Source organism: Punica granatum, chromosome 3 (assembly GCF_007655135.1).
Source record: "Punica granatum isolate Tunisia-2019 chromosome 3, ASM765513v2, whole genome shotgun sequence".
NCBI classification, from domain to species: Eukaryota; Viridiplantae; Streptophyta; class Magnoliopsida; order Myrtales; family Lythraceae; genus Punica; species Punica granatum.
This window is the reverse complement of record NC_045129.1, coordinates 874,434-895,219: the sequence shown is the minus strand read 5'-3', so window position 1 is coordinate 895,219 and position 20,786 is coordinate 874,434. Positions and strand designations below refer to the sequence as shown.

At 38.0% G+C, this 20,786-nt stretch overlaps 2 protein-coding genes across 6 annotated transcripts; one reads left to right on the top strand and one right to left on the bottom strand.

Moving 5' to 3' along the window:
• The first annotated feature begins 1,920 nt into the window (after positions 1–1,920).
• Positions 1,921–8,093, top strand: LOC116201010 (AP2/ERF and B3 domain-containing transcription factor At1g50680-like). 5 transcript variants are annotated; one of them, XM_031532069.1, is made up of 4 exons: positions 1,921–3,957; positions 4,105–4,170; positions 6,188–6,263; positions 6,858–8,093. In XM_031532069.1, exon 4 carries the CDS (start codon positions 6,865–6,867, stop codon positions 7,906–7,908), a length of 1,044 nt encoding a protein of 347 aa, XP_031387929.1. In that variant the 5' UTR covers positions 1,921–3,957; positions 4,105–4,170; positions 6,188–6,263; positions 6,858–6,864; the 3' UTR covers positions 7,909–8,093. The 5 variants fall into 5 exon arrangements, with proteins under 5 accessions (XP_031387929.1, XP_031387927.1, XP_031387926.1 ...); XM_031532067.1 differs by having other exon boundaries at positions 1,921–3,961; XM_031532066.1 differs by having other exon boundaries at positions 1,921–4,170.
• Positions 8,094–13,818: 5,725 nt separating this feature from the next.
• On the bottom strand, positions 13,819–15,885 carry LOC116199380 (CBL-interacting serine/threonine-protein kinase 6-like). The gene has a single exon (XM_031529709.1). The coding sequence runs from the start codon at positions 15,529–15,531 to the stop codon at positions 14,197–14,199; it is 1,335 nt and encodes a 444-aa protein (XP_031385569.1). The 5' UTR covers positions 15,532–15,885; the 3' UTR covers positions 13,819–14,196.
• Between the last annotated feature and the right edge of the window lie 4,901 nt (positions 15,886–20,786).

Genomic DNA, 20,786 nt, shown 5'->3' with positions numbered 1-20,786 from the left:
CTCCATCTGAGAGTTCCATTGAACATAGATTCGTAGACTCCTCAATCTCGAAAACACCAAAAAACTCAAACTTCTCTAACCCGAGGCTCTGATACCATGTAAAATACTCACTGAGACTATAAGCGATTTTGTTCATATCCAATTCAAAAACTCGAGCTGGTAGGTTGTGAATTCCAATCTCTTATAAACCCGCGAATTTCTCTTTAATTTTTCCGTGTGGAACAATCTCTCTCAACACCCGCCCTCATGTAGCACCATGTGGTCTTTCTCACCCTTTACCTACACGTGCCGCGTGAATACATAAACACCCGCCAACTTACCTTGAACCAAGTTCTCATTTCTTCCGGACTCGGACCTTAACTACCTCAAGGTGAGCTTTCTCTTCCACACTCGGGCGAGGGAGGTCAAACCAATTGCAAGCCGGGCTTCCACTTTTCGACTCGGACTTCACTGGCTTCAAGTTCCATACTCAGACCTGGTGTAGTGTGAGTCCCCACACAAGCGCAGAAGTCTAATCTGCTCTGATACCCTGTTAAATTTCTATTGAGCTTATACGAACTTGGGCCCATATCCACTTAAAAACTCAAACTGATAAGTGTCAGTACTTAAGTCTCATATAAATCAACGGTTGTTTTTTTTATTTTTTTCAATGTCGGATTATAATTCCCAACATTAGTTCTCACGTGCAACGTGTAGCCTATTTTTGCCTACATGTTGTCACGTGCTCTTAAACACTTGTTAGGAAAAATTCACATGCCTATTTTGGATTCGGGTCTATTCGCAACTTAAAAACTTAAGACTATATTGCTAGACCATTGTCTCTTATAAACCAATTGATTTTCTCTCAACTTTTTCATGTGAGATTACCTTCAACACCTGCCCTCATCCTAAAATCCTAAAAACCATCATCCATATAGAAGAGAAATCGCCCCAATAATATATACCTTTGATTAGCTCCTTGTGGATGTCGCACACAGTGTCCTTGTTCCAAGACACATGATTGCGTCTCAAGTAATGAATTGCATAACGAGAAGCAGTTGTCGTATAAAATATCTCCATCAAACTAAACAAGGGGGACAGTTAAAATTATCCATTAGAATATTAAGGTACATTTTATATTACGCTGGACCATTAATTCTGTATAACATCATATGCAAATGCTTCATCTCATGCATATGCAAGTTGCACGTAAACAGTGATGTCTAAATCAGATTGAATCAACAGTAAAAAAAAAAATTTGTTTTGGGGGCCAGCGTCCTTGGTTGGCTTTAGTTGACCTTAGCCATAGATATCGAGCCCGACAGCGAGACCGACATAGTTAATGAATCCAACGGCCCCCCAAAAAAGTCGTCCTCTTGTCAGTCAAATCCAGAAGCTTCCCGTCCGTCGTCCGTCCGTCCATCCATGAACGTAATTAGGCTTAATTAGGGCGACGAGTCCATTCCCCGGAAGTCAAACGTCTCCCCACTCCTCTTCGCTGCACTCAACTTCATTTGCCATTTACTTGCAACTCCCGACCACTCACCTCTGGACACGTTCACAACTTTCGGGAGCAAAACTCAAAAAGCCATCGTAAAAGACAAATCTATTCAACACCAAAACAAATATTGACAGACAGATTCACTCGGGCGCGCAATATATATAGCACAGTCGATCTAGTACATGATGACCACAATGTACGTAACCGTTTCTGGCCATCAATTATGCGGGCGGCAACTTGAGATTATTCGATGACTTACAGCGGCGTAATAAGTCACTTTAGACAGCACAGCACATGCGGGTAAGTGGAAAACTAATTACCGTCCGAGTTATCAATTGAGTTCGCACTCCTAAAGCGAATGGATATATATATATATATATATATGTTACTGTCCGGATTTCTTTTTAAAAAAGAGAGCTTTTTAATCGAGCTGTGATCTTGAAAAGTGAAAAAGTCAAAGAGCGCCTCACTATCCGTTTTAGATGCGCTCGGTGATGTGCAAAAGGGATGAAATCGCACAAGAGGATGCTTGAGGAGGGAGTGAGAGAGAGAGAGAGAGAGAGATAGGGAGGGCGGGGGGCCGGGAGTCCTCGCCGTTTTCTATATATATGTATATATATATGAGTTCCTTATAATAAGATATATATGAATAATGAGCTGGAAGCCTGGAAGAGAGAGAGCGGGGCTGTCTCTGTGTTGTGCCCTATGCTATATATCTGCTTTTGTTTCATCATCTCTCTCTCTCACTCTCTGGTCTCAGCTCTCTCTCTCTCGTCTTGTGTGATTCTTGTGCAACTTACATAATATCATCATCATCAGGCATCATCACGCATCATGCATCATCATCTCTGGAAGTGGAGGAAGGTAGACCAAGTTTAGCTGCAGAGTGTTCTGATTCCGGAACCCTTTTTTCAATGGGTCAATGCAGAGAATTCCCCCATTTGAGCAGAGATCTATTTTCGTCAGAGAAGGTGGAGGGTGAAGAAGAAGAAGAAGAAGAAGAAGAAGAAGAAGAAGAGAAGGGGACAAAATATAGAAGGAGGAGGAATAGACTGCGAGAGAGAGGGAACTGAACTGACAGAAGAGAGTGAGCACACGCAGGCAATAGCTATGAGCAGCATAGCTTTGCAGGTGCGTGCTCACTTCTCTTTCTGTCAGCTCCTCGGTCCTCATATCCACCCATAAGATCAATCCCTCTCTCTCTCTCTCTCTCTCTCTCTCCCTCTCCCCCCTCCCTTTCTGGCCTTCCCAAGCTCCCAACTTTAGAAAATACTCTTTACCCTTTCACACAGGCCTTCTGCTTGTCAGAATTATCTCTTATTTATTTCCTATATATATATGTATATGATGTATACAGGGCGCAGAGGTGTTGAATTTTGGAAAAAATTAAGCCGAGGGCTATGGTTCAGATTAATAATGTTTGTGACTGTTCATATAATTGTATGGCAGCTGCAGTGCTGAAGGGGCTTTGTTTTTTACTTATTCATTCTGTCTGTGTTTTTCTCTCCCATGAGATGAGAGGTGTAGTCCTGTGATTTGCTGGACTATTCAGTTTCAGACAACCGGCCAGGTAGAGGTAGCTGCCTAGCTAATAGCTGACACCTGTTCTCTTCTCAATTCAGACGCTAATTGTAAGAATCTTGAAGAGGGTTCCATTTCCAGAGACAGAAAAACATGGAAATTAAGGTGGGGGATTTCAAATGTCGGTTCGACTCCTCCTCCTCGCCCTTCTCCTTCATAGCTCCTCTTTGCCGTCAAAATATATCCTTCGATACTTCTTTCTGTCTTTACTAGCACTGAGTGAAGATCAAGTGAAGCGATCTTCACTCACTCTCACCTGGAGAAAGCCCAGATGAAGAACAACTGAAGAATTAGTACTGCATGCGAGGAGATAAGTACAATCATTTTCTTTTCGGTAGTTGGGTCTTCTCATTGATTAAATTTAAATCACGAAATAGTTTTTGCACTACTGTGGCATGATTATTAAGCCTGAAAGCGTGGATTTTGATGGTCGTCCTATGAAGAGGACGAACTGAAAGGGGGTTTACTATTTAACGGAAGACAATAATGACATTATATATATATATATATATATATATATTTATGTACGAACGAAATACACATTTTCTCTACCTCAGTAATATGATGCATGATATCTCGATTAATTTCAAGAAAGGTTTTTGGATCTTAAAACTCTCTCAAAAACCTTTCTTTCGAAAGAACACCCTTTTAATTATTTATTTGTTGTTGGAAAAAATAAAAAATTGATTTTGTTGTATGTATGTAATGTATATCTTATGGCTTGCATCTATTTTTGGATAGTGAAATATTTGCAGGAAGTATTGAAATTTTTGATGAGGAGAGGCGCGCTATCCTTTGGAAATTGCTATCATCCTGCAGAGAGTGTCAATATGGGAAGATATTGGTGTTTCCTTTCATGGGAATATATTGTAGCCATGAATAGCTCCTTCACATGTGTAGGTTGTGATTTTCGTTCCAATCAATAGCCGACCTATCAGAATTGCTGCCATGATAATTAACATTTCTTTCTTATGTATGTTTTTGCCCCAAATATATTATATATCAAAAAGATATGGCCTTGTCCTATTTTTATCCCTGTGCAGAGGCCAATATTGCTTGCTGTTAGGAGTCATGGAGAGATAACTTCTTACACTAGCACCCAATTTCAGGTAATGCTTGCTTTATCTCTAAGCCACCGGTTAATTCAGTTCGCTTTCGCTCGAACTCTGTCAATTTTTTTTTTCCCGGTTTTCTTTTATCCTTGCTGATTTTCCTCGTCTGTCTCGTTTTGGATGAGACTGTGGATATACGGTCCTCACATTCACGGAATTTGTTGATTGTACTCTTATCATATGTTGATGGAATTGAAGATCCATACATCCCCATATGATGTATCTGGTGCTTCTTGCTGATATATGTACATTTTTGCATAGAGCCTTTGGTTAATAATAATGTCATTTTTCCTAGCTTTGTCCCTTTGACAATCAAGACGACATCCTAAAAATTCAATGACAATTCGCTGTATAATTATCAAGATTATTGGATTGGATATGGTTCCATTGAATGTAAATTCAAACCATGCAAATCCTGTCTGAGCTAACATAAAATGTCTTGAAGGTCAAATAATTGTTATTAGTTTAGATATCAATTTGTGTATGCAGTAACAATTTATTCATTCTCTTTTAAAGTACTAACTGAACTGCGCATTTGCAAGTAGTTGCAATGTGCTTGGAGTGAACAATTTATTAAATCTGATATCTCTATTAGGTCTTAACCTTGAACTGTGCATTCGTCTTAACAATTCATTGATTCTAATATCTCTATTTTATTTATTAAGTCGTAACTGGACTGCGCATTAGTGCTTGCCATTTGATTTGACGCATATCTGATTGTGGCTGGTCTGACACGTTTGATTTCGGCTGGTTAATTTGACACATCTATTCTGGCTGATCAACACATTCTACTGGTTTGACACGCACTTGGATATTGGTTTGTTAAACCTTCTATTTTCTCTCTTGCTTTTCCCAAATGTGTGCATTTTATATGAGATAATTATTAACTGCCATATAAAGATAGAAAATGCATATGTTCTTATCCCATTTATTTATGTTCTTATGATCTTATTCCCAATTCTCATGTTTTATCGCAGTATTTGCACTTTTTTGAATTATTTCCCCTTCCCTTTTTCAAATTTTGCATTAATTAATGAGCATTAGTTAAGGTTTTTTTTGTTATTGCCATAATAGCTAGCTTTGAGTTGGACAATAAGGAAAAGAAACCATTTAAAGAATGTTCGTTTCAGCATTGTGGTCCCATCATGGTGTATTTGGCAACTATAATTAATGAATACAGAAGGGAACATTTTTGTTTTAGGGGAGTATTCTACGAGTATTTAGGCACTAAACTAGATGTAAGGTCATGTATAGCATAGGAGGTTCGTCCGATATTTTGACGTTCATATTTGACTCCAGGTAACATTCTAAAACTGAGTTTTTAGATTTTGCTTTGTTAAGGTTTCAGTGATGGAAAAACTCATGGTTAGCACTTCTATATACCAACCAGCCTTGAGTAGTTTATTAATGATAAGATTGATAACGAATGAATGTGCAATTTTCTTGTTGAAATGACTGTAGTAAATCTAATAGGACTATGCCTTTCTTCCATGTGTGGATGATGTGCACTACAGTGTTCATATATTATGTTCACCAGACACTAAAAAATTTCGGAAATCAGTTTTAATTTTTGGTATAACCAAATCTCTTGCAAAATCGTTTTCTATCTCAAATTGTCCCTAACTTGGAATCATATTAATTTAAAAAGGCATAGCCTTGTAATCGTATTTCTTAATTGCCCCTACATGGTCTTCCTATCATGTGGAACAGAAAGAAACATTAAAATTGTGATAGAGGGTATGGCTTGTGATACGTGTATGTATTGTGCTAGAGTCTAATACAAGAATGTGATCTATTTTTCCTCGTGGTTGCATCATAAGGGTGGATAATCTCAGATTTTCTCATGTATGTATAGTCCAAATTTGCAGTTTCCTTTGGTGTAGTGTTCTCGATGTTCATGAGGTTAAGGTTTATTTGTTTGTGTCTCAGAATCATTGGTCTCTTTGTTCTCTCAGTCTTGATTTCTCAATTTGGAAATTAATTTAGTTGAGGTAGTTTTCATTTTGGGTTTTAGATGGCAATTTCTCCTTGGGGACTGTCTCCAAAACTGTAAATGAAATGACTTCTTGGAGCTGTGGGTGAAGGCTTAGGTCAGTGTCATCCTGTTGTTCACCTTGTGTAGTTTTTCGATTCTTGTTGCTGTGCAGTGTTTATCGGAAGTGCTCAGATCGATGTAAGGGAAGGGTTTTGAAATGCATGTTTTGAGGCCATGAACATGGTGGGTGAGGGCTTTAAAAATCTTTTATGGGTTTCTGGCGCAGAGCGATGATAGTATAGAAAATATGAATTTAGTAATTCTCTTTTATGGGTCTCTGACGCAGAGCGATGATAGTATAGAAGAATAGGGATTTAGTAATTCTTCTGTATATCGATATGAATGGTTAGAAGAGAATATTAAAGTTAAGGCGCTACTCAAGAATGGCACCAAATAAGGAATTTGGATTACATTTCTTGTATGTTTGATTCATTCTTTCGGAATTTATATTGACTGGGAACTCATTATGTACTGAGCAATTTTTGGTCTACAAGTTAATATTTGCATATTTTCGTCAGTGTGTTTCTAAAAGAATGTTTCATGTTTATTTGATCCTTTTTGGTATTTTTCCTGATTGAGAACTCGAAATCTTTGTTGCAAAATTAATGGTCTTGCTGATGAATCAATTAACGTGTGCATATGTACGTAGGGGGATAATGGGGAAACAAACACTGAGCATGATTTCCGATGGCAGAGCCAGCGGAGAAAATGAAGCTTCGGACTCGAACAGCAGTACCGTGCTCCAAATACCCAGCAAGCGACCCCGAAATGGGCTGTCCTCAGGCCGATTTAAGGGAGTCGTACCCCAACACAATGGACACTGGGGGGCACAGATATATGCTAACCACCAACGGATTTGGCTGGGGACATTCAAGTCCGAGGAGGAAGCAGCCATGGCCTATGACTCGGCAGCAATTAATCTCCGGAGCGGGGACTCTCACCGCAACTTCCCGTGGACCCCGGATTCTGTTGAAGAGCCCAACTTCCAGAGCCTCTTCAGCCAAGAAGCGGTGCTTAGCATGATCAAAGATGGGTCTTACCGGTCCAAGTTTGCAAATTATCTTAGGATCCGGTCCGAGAGGAATGAGGCTGGAGTGGGCACTGGGCCAAACCCTGTTGGTTTCCAGGGTGAAAGAGGAGGTTTTCTGTGCAGGCAGCTCTTTCAGAAGGAGCTGACGCCGAGCGATGTGGGAAAGCTCAACAGGCTCGTGATCCCAAAGAAGTATGCCGTCAAGTACTTCCCCCGAATTCATGAGAAACGAGAGGATAACAGTAAGGAAGGTGGACCAATTGACGATGTTCAGCTCGTTTTCTATGATAGATTGATGAGGATGTGGAAGTTTCGGTATTGCTATTGGAGCAGCAGTCAGAGCTTTGTCTTCACCAGGGGCTGGAGTCGGTTCGTGAAGGAGAAGGTCCTGAGAGCCAATGACACAGTGAGTTTCTGCCTATGCGAGTGCACGGACCCAACAAAGGAGAACCGGACATTCTACATGATCAATGTGTGTAGGAACGTCCAGGCCGAACCGCTGATTGGGGCAATGGATCGGAGGGCTGCAATAGAGAACAGGGTAGGGAGTGGGGTTGGAGGCATTGCAGTCGGCGGAGGATGGGAGGTGATCAAAGAGGAACCGGGGATTCATGGGAGTCCAACTGAAGACAACCGAGGTTTTAGGCTGTTCGGCGTGCAAATCAACTGAGGGCTTATTGCCTTCTTGCTTTCCTCGTAGCTTCTTCTCCTTCGAATAGACTCTTCCTTCTGGTTTCGTATTCCCCTTGATGGAGATCCTATCCTTTCTAATGACAATCTCGTTTCGTGGAGAAGTTGTATCGGGATTTATGGGTATTTCGTGCTTTCAATCGATCACCGATGATTCCGATAGTACATCACCGGGAAATTCTATTCTACTTGTTAAGCATTAGTATGATAACTACGTCTATCTATCGTAGCAGAATAATAATACTACAAGCTGAGAGATTAAATGAAGGCGAAAAGAGATTGCCAGTGCCGTCGATGATAAGATCACTGCGAGAGGAAGCAGGCGGGAAAGAGTAGAAAGAGAACAGAGAGTAAAAGTACTCCCAAAATTCGCTGATGGATTAAAAGCCAGTAAGTACTATGTACCTCTGTACTTCAGGGGAACTGCGCTGCGGCAGGTCATAATCATATCATATCCTTGTCTGCTAGATTTTGATGTAATTAATTAAAATGTACCGGCTTTTTTACGACTTCGTGTTCCGACTATAGACAACTCAAACCCCGGGCATCATTGTTGAATAGCATAGACCGTGGCATAAGTTTTCCATTTACAAATCTTCAACTGGTCGAGCTCGGCATGCGACTTGAAGTACAATTGAGCAATTGAGTCTGAGATATAGTCATCACGTGTCTTCCTAAACGGTTCCTTATTGGATTAGTCCCCATCATTTTTGTCCATGGCTATTTGATCATCGTCCGTCTCTTATGGTAATTGGGCCTCATTTGAAGGCTCTACTAGTTATCGTGGGGCCCCCTTTATGGGCCTATCAGCCCACAGATCGACCAGCTCGAAGCATTTTCTGGTCCAAGTGGAATGCGAGAAGCTGTCACCGGGCCCGGCTAAGCATAAACTTTAAAAAACATAAAACAATATCATCGTCATTTTTTTTTATAGAATGAAAGCCCATGTATTTAGTACAATAAAATAAAAAATTTAATAACTAAAAAAAATGCATAGGTAATTCTACAATATCCACTCGTATTTCGATCTGAAGTCGCACAATCTGTGATCAACCTCCAAAGTAACATTCCTAAAAAGCCAAGGGACCGAATGAGCTCGAGACCTGAAAACACACCCTAGGGTTGAGAAATAACCGGAGATGAGATGCCAATATTATGCACATAATCACTAATCCAATTACCTCTGTTGTGTCCAATGCGCAATTGTTTAAAGACTCCGGTCGAATTCGGCATCACTAATTTCTAGCTGGACTCTTAAATGAACAACATCTTCCGAAATTAATAATCAGTCGCAAGGACTGTAGCATATAATACCATATTCAACCTCAACACTGACTGAATAATGGCGTGTTTATTTCCACTTAATTAAATGAGTATTTAAAAGTTAGTTATAAAAGAAAGCGAATGAGAGAAAAAAAAGAAAGATGAGAGATGATGGTCTAAACCGTTTAATTATTAGATACAAAATCACTTAATGAAATAAGTAAAAAAGTTTGACTGAATGAAATAAGTCATTTTTCACTTATTTGTGCTTTTTACTCTTAACAAACATTTTCTCATCCTTATCATCTCCATCTTATATATGTTTTATTCATTAACTAATTAAGTACTTAAATTTTTAACATGGTTGTGTTTGTTTCAATTAATTAAATAAGTGCTTAAAAATTAGATACAAGTTAGTAGAAAATGCATGTAAGAAAGAGGAAAAGATGAGAGATAAGGATCAATACTACTTAATTATTAAGCAAAAAATCACTTAATGAAATAAGTAAAAAATTTTGACTTAATGAAATAAGTCATTCTTCACTTGGAGGGTGTATGTTTCAACTTAATCAAAATAAGTACTTAAACGTTAGTTACAAGTTAGCTATGAAAGAGGGAAAGATGAGAAATGAAGTTTTATACTGCTTAATCATTAAGTCAAAAACTATTTAATGAGTTTAGTAAAAATATTTGATTTAATGAATAAGTCATTTTTCACTTATTGGGATCATTTTCCCTTTACAAAACATATCATCATCCTTATCATTTATCCTCCATTTTTATACATTTCTTTTCTTAACTAATTCAGTACTTAATTTATCAAACGCAACCTCATTGATACTCTTTATCTCTCACAAAAAAATTTTCGTCCTTATTCATTTCTCCCTTCTTCATATACATTTCTTCTCTTAACTAATTATGTACTTATTTTTTAAACATTTAATTTATCAAACACCACTTTACGCTCTCTTTTTCCGACGAATTCGATAGAGGCTTAATAATGTTATATATGTCCCCTAGCTCAATTCTCAATTCCCCGGCCCGGGTGTCCCTTTCCTCAGATGTCTCCACTTGTAGTTGTATTTGGTTCCACGTATAATGCCATCATCATGATTTTTCCAATAATTAAGAATAAAATGATAGCATTATTGAATGACTAATTAGGTCTGTTGCATCATATCATATTATTTATTTAGCTTGTCTTTTGAGGTTGGAGTTCTTTTCTAAGACCTCCCTCTAACAATGAATGATGGCTTCGTTTGACCCTTCATTAGTGTGTAAAGATTTGCAACAATCCCTCAATGAATCATAGAACAAAAATATAAGATCGATAACATGCCATGTAATTATGTCTCTCGGTGGTTGAAAATGACCATCAGGCCATCATATAATTAAATTAAATCCCTAATAATTCAGTATTTTATTGGCTTAATTTTCCGTTTCGTAGTTGGAATCATTTTGGATCCGCCTGCATGAACTGTACGGCTCAAAATTGCCCCGGGCCGGTCCTACCAGTACTATATAATTATTGCATTATGTTACGTTTGTAATATCTTCCATGTATTTATATGTGTGAATGAATAGATATATACAACGTATATCATTTAAACGACTTCCCAGCATGGAGACTGATGAGAAGGGGAACGCAAGGCTGCGATGCACAAATTTGAGTATTAAAATATCCCAACTTGTGATTAAAAGGATTCATAACCATAAAAATGGTAATTAATTAATTAAGGTGGCGTTTGATAAATTAAATGCTTAATTTTTGAACTCTTGATTAGTTAATGAACGAAATGTATAAGAAGAGTAGATAAATGATAAGGATGATGATATATTTTGTGAATGAGAAAATGTACTAATAAGTGGAAAATGAATTATTTGATTAAATCAAATATTTTTACTTAACTCATTAAATAGTTTTTGACTTAATAATTAAGTTGTATAGAACTTCATTTCTCATATTTCCCTCTTTCTCCCATTCATTTTCCCTTATAACTAAGATGGCCTTTGATAAATTAAGTGTTTTAAAATTAAGCGCTTAATTAGTTAAGAAAAGAAATGTATAGGAAGAGTGGATAAATGATAAAGATGAGGATATGTTTTATGAAGAAAAAAGACACAAATAAATGGAAAATGAATTATTTTATTAAGTTAAATATTTTTACTTAATTCATTAAGTAGTTTGGTGTTGTTTGGGAGTTGATCTTATGCGATTACTGGAAGTTTAATAAAACATATATATAACCTTTGGCTGAATTGCCTCTCAGCAAAATATATATATTTGGGCGAGCTAAAAGGACTTCATGGCAAGAGGGTCACCTAATTTATGTTTTAAGAACTTAATTTGAGGAAATTAAAAATGTGACGTGTTGAAGATCTTTTTCTTGCATGAGGTAATAAGACATTATAAGAGTCTTATTTTGTTTCAAAGCGAAAATAAAATCTCTTTGCATTATTGCTAGCTGATGTCAATCAGCAAACAAATAATTAGACCCTCCTAATTATTATAAAGTTGTTCTAATTTGTTCCTAATAATTCAGGGAGCTAATTGGTTTCTATTATGTCCAATCTAATACATGTAAACATTCTTTATTTATTTATTCTAATAAGTACTTCGTGAAATTATTCTTTCAATTATACCCAATTTCAAGATTCTAATTAAGAGCGAACTTTGTAAGCATCAAAACGCCTTACCATAACTTATTGCGATGTCTAAATTCCGATGGTCGATACCGCTAGAAGACAACCGGCGAGCTATAAGTTAAATAAGCTTCTTGTTCCCATAGACAAAGAAAATGAAAACGAATTTGGCAAGTATCACGGCCGATGTATGTACTATGTACATATTAATTGTCTTGTCGACAGTGATCTAGACGTGTTAAAGACGTTGGAAACGAAATAAAAACCAAATGACTCCCTCCTTTCACCTGAACTCGATCACTGATATTATTCGCCATCTAACGGGATAATGACTCTCTGTCTCTTCCACCTCTGTGTGTTAGATGAAATTGACCTTGCAACTCCTTGGTCCTCTCTGTTGAAGCGAAGGTATTCATCTTGATTCCAGAAAAGCTGTCTTGACTGATCTATCGTCCGTCATCTATCTAAACGGGAAGTATTCTTTCCAATTAATCTACAAGATGGTCGCATTCCCTTCTTGAACTGTTATTTGAGGAATTAGAACACGATAAATGCATATGTTCATCCTCCCCGGTCGCTCTTGTCGTACAGCCTTATACTTTCACAGGAGCAAGTGTTTTCACAGTAAGTTAAGACCACCACGAGAGCGTTGCTGGTGCAAATGATAGTTTCTCATACGAGCTATAGAAACCGGTTCTAAAGAATGACTCTAATGGAATGAACCTGATCTGAAGCTCAATTAACTAGCCCGTGTTGGAGCGTTTAATGAAGCCCGTGACAGATTGAATTCGCGTTGGCTTGCATTTGAAACTTCTGTCGTCGGACCAGCAGGAACAAGCAAGATTTGAACGGCAGATCATGAATTCCAGGTGACATGGGAATAGTAATTCATGACAGCCAAATGTGCCACCGTAATTACTGTGTCGTTAAATTCTAGCAGGGAAGCTCTGTCAATCTGATGAGAAGCTGACGAGGACTCTTTAATATTGGACCAGTGCACGGCACACAATTTGCAGAGGCCAACGCGGGACGGGACATTCCTCGATCGAGGAAGAGGACAATAATTGAGAGACAGGAATTGAAACATCCCCGTCACTTTTCAATTCAACAATTTTATAATATATATATATATATATATATATATTTATGGGTGGGAATGAATACAAAATTTACACTTAACAGTGACCCAATTCATGGAAGGCCACTCCACAAGCTTTCCCCGGATAAGAAAACGACCACAAATTTGGTCAGTTTGAGTTCGTAATTAAATTTTAAATTTAAATTTTAACTTCAACTCTATTCGTTACATAATAAAAATTAACTATTCAAAGTAAAAAAAATTATCTCATACATAAACCTACATACAACTCTATTATATTCAATTTAATTTTTAATATTAAATTCTCTTAACTATTTGTTACTTTTTGATACTTTTTTTTCTGGTAATTTAATAATACAATCATTACAATCCAATTAAAATTAAAACTCAACTCAACTCTAAAACCAAACACACTATAAAAACTGAAACCATGGCCGAAGAAAAGCTCCACGTCTATTAGTATCTGTGGGCTCGCACACAGCCTCACATCATCTTAAACAACGAAGTTTACAGTTGAAATTGAAAACCAAGTGACCCACATAACCGTTGCTTCAGAATAACACACCCAATCGAGCATAATCGTATCCTGAGTTAATTAAACTATAAATCTACCGTTAAGACCTATGTCGAGGATAACTGAAATTGAGAGTGTTTTAGTGCAGAAGTCGCATTTTGGTCCCTCAAAACGTTGTTGTAATACGAAGATTGAAGTCGCTATCGCTACTGCGGGAACTTAACCCATCCCTTTTAAGGAACAGTCTTAAGAATGACGGACGTTGGATTGGGCGGCAATGCTCATCCGATTGCATTGGATTGGACTGTGGCCATAATTGTCTGGGTCCGGGATAATTTCCCTTGGCGCTAGAATCTCTGGCAAAGAAGAAGAAACCGCAATACAAAAACAATTGCCGATCCACTTGCAGGTTTTCACATGGGTACCAGATTTGACACCAGCGTAGCTGATGATATTGCATGATTGAACTACACAAATCCTACATCATCCTCATTAGATGCTAAAACAAAGCAACAGAAGAATTAGAAGCACAGACAACATATGTGCAGAGATGGACCAAAATAATTGAGAGACCCACCAGAGCCGAGACCCCTCTCTCTCCTGCTTTGATTTCCATTACCAACAGATGACACAAAATGATGAACAATCAATCACAACCAACCAACCAACCAACCAACATCAATCCGATGATAAGGCCCCCTAAAAGTTTACACCTTTAATTTCTCCTTTCTGGCTTTTTTAAGAATCTTTCAACTGGACAGTGAGTTCTCAGCAGCCGGGGAGGTCCAAACAATGTCCTTGAGCGCCGGCCTCAGCTCCTTGCTGCAGAACTGATTGTACTCCAGCGTGTCCCCGTTGTCCTTCTTCACCTCCACGACCACTAAGCTCGGCGTCACAGCGAATATCTCCGCGGCTATCGCCAGCTTCCCCTTCCTCCCGCGCTCCTGGCCCTGGAGCTTCACCTTCGACTCGTTCTTCTTGAAGCTGAACTTCCCTGCCCGGGCGACCTCCTCCAGCTTCGAGATGACGCTGCTCGCCGGCCTCGTGGTCGCGAACCTCAGCTCCCCCTTTTCCTCCCTCTTCTTCTCCTCGAAGAGCGGTGACAGGTCGAACCCCTCCGACAAGGATATTATGTGGAATGCATTCAGTGTCTCGGGCTGGTTTGTCTTGTTGAACCCTTCCTCAAAGGCGTCGAACTTATCGAACTCCATCTCCTCCTTGGTGATCACGGCCTTAGGGATGGACTTCTTGAACCAGGAGGACTCCATGATTTTCGAGATGGTGATTCGGGTGTTCGGGTTCGGGTCCAGCAGCTTGGTGATAAACCGGCGGGCCTCGGACGAGAACCAAGGCGGGCACTTGAAGTCGCCCCGGTAGATCTTTCGGTACATTACCATGATGTTGTCGTCCTGGAATGGCAAGAACCCGGCGAGGAGGACGTAGAGGATCACGCCGCACGACCAAAGATCGGCCTTTGCCCCATCATAGCCCTTCTTTCCAATCACCTCGGGGGCGACGTAGGCAGGGGTACCACAGGTGGTGTGCAGCAGCCCGTCCTGCTTGAGGTGCTCGGAGAAGGCGCTGAGCCCGAAGTCGGTAACCTTCAGGTTGCCATCCTCGTCAAGAAGCAGGTTCTCGGGCTTCAGGTCTCGGTGGTAGACCCCACGACTGTGGCAAAAGTCGATGGCAGAGATAAGCTGCTGGAAGTAGACCCGGGCCACGTCCTCCCGCAGCCGGCCCTTGGAGATCTTCGAGAAGAGCTCACCGCCGCGGACGAGCTCCATCGCGAAGTAGATCTTGGACTTGCTGGCCATCACCTCGTGGAGCTCCACGATGTTCGGGTGCTCCACCATCTTCATGACGGAGATCTCCCTCTTTATCTGCTCCATCATCCCCACCTTAATCACCTTATCCTTGCCCACCACCTTCATCGCCACGCCCCTCCCAGACTGCAGGTTCCTGGCGAGGTAGACCTTCGCGAAGGTCCCATGGCCCAGGAGGCGGCCCAGCTCGTACTTCCCATGAAGAACAGAAGAGGAGCAGTTGGCGTTGCTCTCGCCGCCGCCGCCTCTATCATCGGCCATTTTTCTTTTCTTTTTGCTCTTTTTTTTTTGTTTGGGGGGGGCGGCAACTTTTATCGGAAAGGGATATTTGCAGGAAAAAGGTTTAGAAGGGTTGGCCGGAGAGAAATGGGGGTTCACCCGTCTTCGACGTGTTTCCGGTGGCAATTCCGGCCGCCTATCCGGGTCTTCACCCGCCCGCCCAACTCACGTGTGATAAACCCGCCAATCATCCTTCCGCATTCCCCACTGGAATTTCTCTCTTTCAAGAGGATTAATTTCCGTCTTCAAAGTTTGAAGCTTTAATGACAGAGAGAGAGAGAGAGAGAAAAAGAAGAAGAAGAAGAAGAAGAAGACGATTGGCTTTTTTCTTCTTTGGTTCATTGCACCGCGAGCCATTATATAGACAGTTTGAGGTGTGAATTTACATGCTTATCCCTGCACGCGGTAACCACTTGCTGATATCCTTCGACCGCCTAAACCTTAACCTCTGCTAAGACAGAAAGAGCGACAACGGTGACAATATATCTTTTTTTTGATGAATAGGGGACAGTATATCCGTTCCACAAGGCAATATATATACATATTATGGTAATTAAATTTGCGAAAGTACATCAAACCTTTAATTAATGACAATTTTCAATCATTTCGAAATGAAATTCACATTTATTTGGTATACAAATTTGCACTGGTTCATTTTTAAGACCACTTAGAGACAAATTATCTACGTGCGGTTGGTGAGGGAATTTACATGAAAGCATCTTCGACCTGAATCGTAGAATAATTGATCCTTGATAACGATGATTATAATCTTATAATTTTTCATTTTTATATAGAATTAATTACATTGGTGGTCCAAAAAATTTTAATAATGTATCAGGTTGGTCCAAAATTTTTTTTTTGCTATTTGATGGTACAAAATGTTTCAAAGTTGTAACATGATATTACAAACCGCCATCTCGCCATTGACGCTGTCAAACCGTCATTTACAAGACTGTAAATTTTACACCATCATGTAACTTACGTAAAACATTTTGTACTATTAAGTTACAACTTCAAAACATTTTGCATCATCATGTAACGTCACACAAAAATCGATTTTAAACCATCAGCGTCGGCTTGACGGCGTCAATGGCGAAATGGCGGTTTGTGTTACAACTTTGAAATATTTTATGCCATCAAATAGCAAAAAAAACTTTTTAAACAAACTTGATATATTATTAAAATTTTTTGAATTACCAGTATAATTTACCATTTTATATGTGGCAGAGCTAGTGAAAGTTCCCATTTGCATGGGGTTACCATGAAGGTGCTGAATCCTACGGTCAAAAGCGTGCCTGCTGTTGGACACGTGTCAAGATCCGACTTAATTTCCGAAATCTCCCGAATGTTCAGGCAATCACCATAGGACACATGTCCATATCGCTATCTTGGAGCTGAGAAACCGTCCGTTAGCATTATTACGATTTTGTCCTTGCATGGTGGTTTTTGTTATTTTGGGGAGGGCAAAATGCTTTTGCGGGTAATCATGTGGACTATGGGAACGGGAAAATGAGGACAAAATTTAATCAGAGAGAAAATTTATGGCCACTTCATGAATCCTTCGAGTCGAGTGATTGAATTAAAAAAAAAAAGGAATTGATCAAAAGCTAGAAATTTATCAAGTAATTAACAATTTGTTTGTAATCAAGGAAATTAAACAAGAAGAATCGTGTTGGAGAAAGGCAAGATTATGATATAATAGATACAAATCTTGTGTAAATTTCAAGGGATGCAACATATGTCGACCGCGATGGTCACGATACAAATAAAAAGCCGATGAGAAGCTCTGCCTGATATATATGTTTCGCGAAATAAGGGACATCACCTTATGTATGTGAACTCTCTTTCTCTTTTTTTTTTAATTCATAAAAAAAAAAGAGAGAGTTCACAAGATAAAGATCAAGCTACGCATACTCTTATTTACCTTAAATAGAGTAAACATACAGTCGATACACTTAAGATCCTCTTTTGTTTTTTTTTTAGCTAAAGGGGTAAAGTAGATTCTATTTATTTATAAATATTTCAACTGAAAAAAAATATATTTATAACTACTATTTTTTTGGTAATATTGATAAAATACTTTTGTTATATTGCCTTTAGTGCCAACTTAATATTAATTTTGGCAGATAACACAGTATAAGAATAAAAAATAAGTCAACAAAAAAAAACAATTCTAAAATATATTAACGTGAAATAGCATGTCAGACCAACATATCTTAATATATACCTTTGAAATTGCAAGGAGAAGTACAATGTATACTTATACATATATTGGAGATTCTACGACGATCGATAAAAAATAACCATTATAGTTAGATTTCAATAGATAAAATATGGATCATACACATGTCAATATATTTTAAACATAAAGATTTCTTACTCATACTAATATACTTATTATACTTTTTACCACACATCTTTTCCATGACTCCTTGCTGCACCGGAGTAAATCAATCTCGCTTCATTTCATTTCTAGATCAAACATACAAGTTCAATTAAACAAAACCACATTTTTTCCAAAAATAAAATATAAAAACAAAACAAATTAATTAAAGATTAAACCAAAAAACCCCAACGTACATACAAACCAATCCTTCCAATCAAAGCCTCATTTGATAACTCTTTCATCTGTACATAGAGGCAGAAAGCAATCGAAGCAATGGTGAAGTCGAATTCCCAGAATGCTATGATCCTATGCTTCTCTCTCCCTCTCTCAATTCCTTATTCCTTCAATGAGCTGTGCAGAATTACATCTTCGCCCCCAAATTAACAATCAGAGAGAGAGAATTGTCAATTGATAATTCGGTATCCGATTGAAGTGTCGATTGAATTTTAAAGATTGGTGGGTTGATTTGATTTTGTTGATTGAAACGGGGGATAGGAACTACAAAGATATCCAAATTTATTAATTCATAATTTGTTTTTTATTTTTTTAATAAATTAAAATTTTATTTATTTGATTGAGATGGTAGATTTCATTTGATTTAATATTGAATCGGATTGGAGCTCTTCATGGGAGCAACCAGGCGTTGTCAAGAAAATGCATAGTCAGAAATATTGAAAGGTAAAGATTGAGGGATGAATTTTCATGTAAAAAGAATTTGGACACGTATACGGTGCAGATCAACCCTAATCCGATCTAATGATTGAAAATAAAACAACCATGGCGATTGTTTATTTAGCCAACCGTGATAGCATCGCCTATATTTATATTACTATATAAGTGAGAAGCAAAGTTATTGTCTAATTTTTCCTTTTTGATATCTCCTTTACTCCGTATGCTTGAATTCATAACAATCAATGGGTGAAAGATAAAATAGTAAAATGTCACTACCCACTAACTCATTTTCCCACTCATCTCACCATTTCTATTTTCTCCCCGCTTCCAGTTCTTCCTTCCTAAAATTAACGTTACTTTCTTCCCTTTTCTATTAAGTTGTCATTTTTTTATTAGTAATTTATTTTGATTATATTGTGAAAACGCAACTTATTCGGGCCATTATATATCTTTTTTTTTTAGTTGATGGTAATTTTATTCGGGCTTAAAATAAATAAAAATTAAAGCTTTAAAATTTTTGTATTTACTCAATAAATAACTCCGCACGTGCGGGTATACATTTAGTCTATACAAATTATAGATTATAGCTTGGAACAGTGCCCTAGTTTTGCTCCTTTTTTTTTGGTTGGGGGGGGGGGGGGGGGGGGGGGGGGGGGGGGGGCTGAATATGCCCAAGTTTTGCATGTACTTAGCTGAAACAGTGACAGTGGAGAGGATCATTGAGTAAACAAATTAAAGTGGACAATCTTTAGAACTTTTAACGGACACTTTCATGTTTAGATCTCCATCCTCCTTATCCAAATTGACCAAAAGGCTTCACACAGTTGGACTTTGATGTTTCCAGCTCCCAATATATCTTGGCTTTCTGTTTTTCAATTCATTGGTTTATTGCTATTCAAGAAACTCATACTTATCTTGCTGACTCCATCCATTAAAATTATTTGACAAATAATGTCATGCTTATGTTATGCTCATCCAACTAATTAAAATACTCTCATTTTGATAACATTTAAAGCGTGATCATAATAAAGATCAATCATGCTGTGGAGGACCGAGGGCACACTCATAATGTCCCAAATCATCGTCTTGAAGATGAAATATTATAAGAGTAAGGATAATTTAGAGCACGTGGGGATAATTAATATACATATTAGGTTTTGATATCATTTAATATCATAGGGTTAATAACAAAAAAAAAACACAAATTTTTCACATTTTAACAATTCTAGCACGAACTGTTTTCCTCAATCTAAAAATGCACAAACTTTCGATTTGATAATAATTCTAGTACGACGTCAAATTTTTTATTAATTTGGACGCAATCAAGACTATAGAGAGCACTGGTAACCCCAATCGTGGGTGTGATGGCTGGAATTGAGGCTCCCACTCCCCATAATCGGAAGAACCCTGAACTTGGACATTATTCCAATTTCGGCGGGTGGAGCCACGACTCCAGCCATCACCCCGATTGGGATCGTTGGCGCCTTCCTCCTGATTGGGGTTGTCGGCGCTCTCAGTGGTCTCGATTCCGTCCAAATTAATGAAAATTTTGACATTGTACTAAAATTGTTATCAAATCGAAAGTTCAAATATTTTTATGTTAAAGAAAAAAATTCGTGTTAAAATTATTAAAATACGAAAAGTTTATATTTTTTTTTTATTAACCCAATAAATTATATATAAGTCGAAACAAGTCATCAAGGAATATCTGCTTGCAGCTTCATATTTAGAAACATTACCCAAGAAAAAAATCAAAAAAAAAAGTTTTCACTTTTCATAGATTGTCTTTGATTTGTATATATCTTTTTCCTTTGTTTTTTCCGGTATACTCAAAACTAAATGCAATTTCTTACTTTGTTTTAGCTTTGTATATCTTGTACTTCTCATCTCATATGTCATCCTATTTTATATCTCATCTCATCTTATATCTTATATATTTCTGATACTATTATTTAAGTAAGAGTCTCGTGTTGTAACTATTTTTATGTCTTCTATAGTTTGACCTTATTATAAAACCCCCTTCCTACTTATTCTCATATTTTTACGAAAAAAATCCTAAAAATTTGTCTTCTTTCTTTCTATTAAAAAATTAATAATTTTATTTAATTAGTTACAATTGCCAAATATCGACAAAATAAATTATAATTTTCATAAATCTACAAATTTTCCATAAGAATCA

Excerpts from the sequence above, each read along its gene's own strand:
- LOC116201010 (XM_031532069.1), top strand. The coding sequence starts at position 6,865 with ATGGGGAAACAAACACTGAGCATGATTTCCGATGGCAGAGCCAGCGGA.
- LOC116199380 (XM_031529709.1), bottom strand. The coding sequence starts at position 15,531 with ATGGCCGATGATAGAGGCGGCGGCGGCGAGAGCAACGCCAACTGCTCC.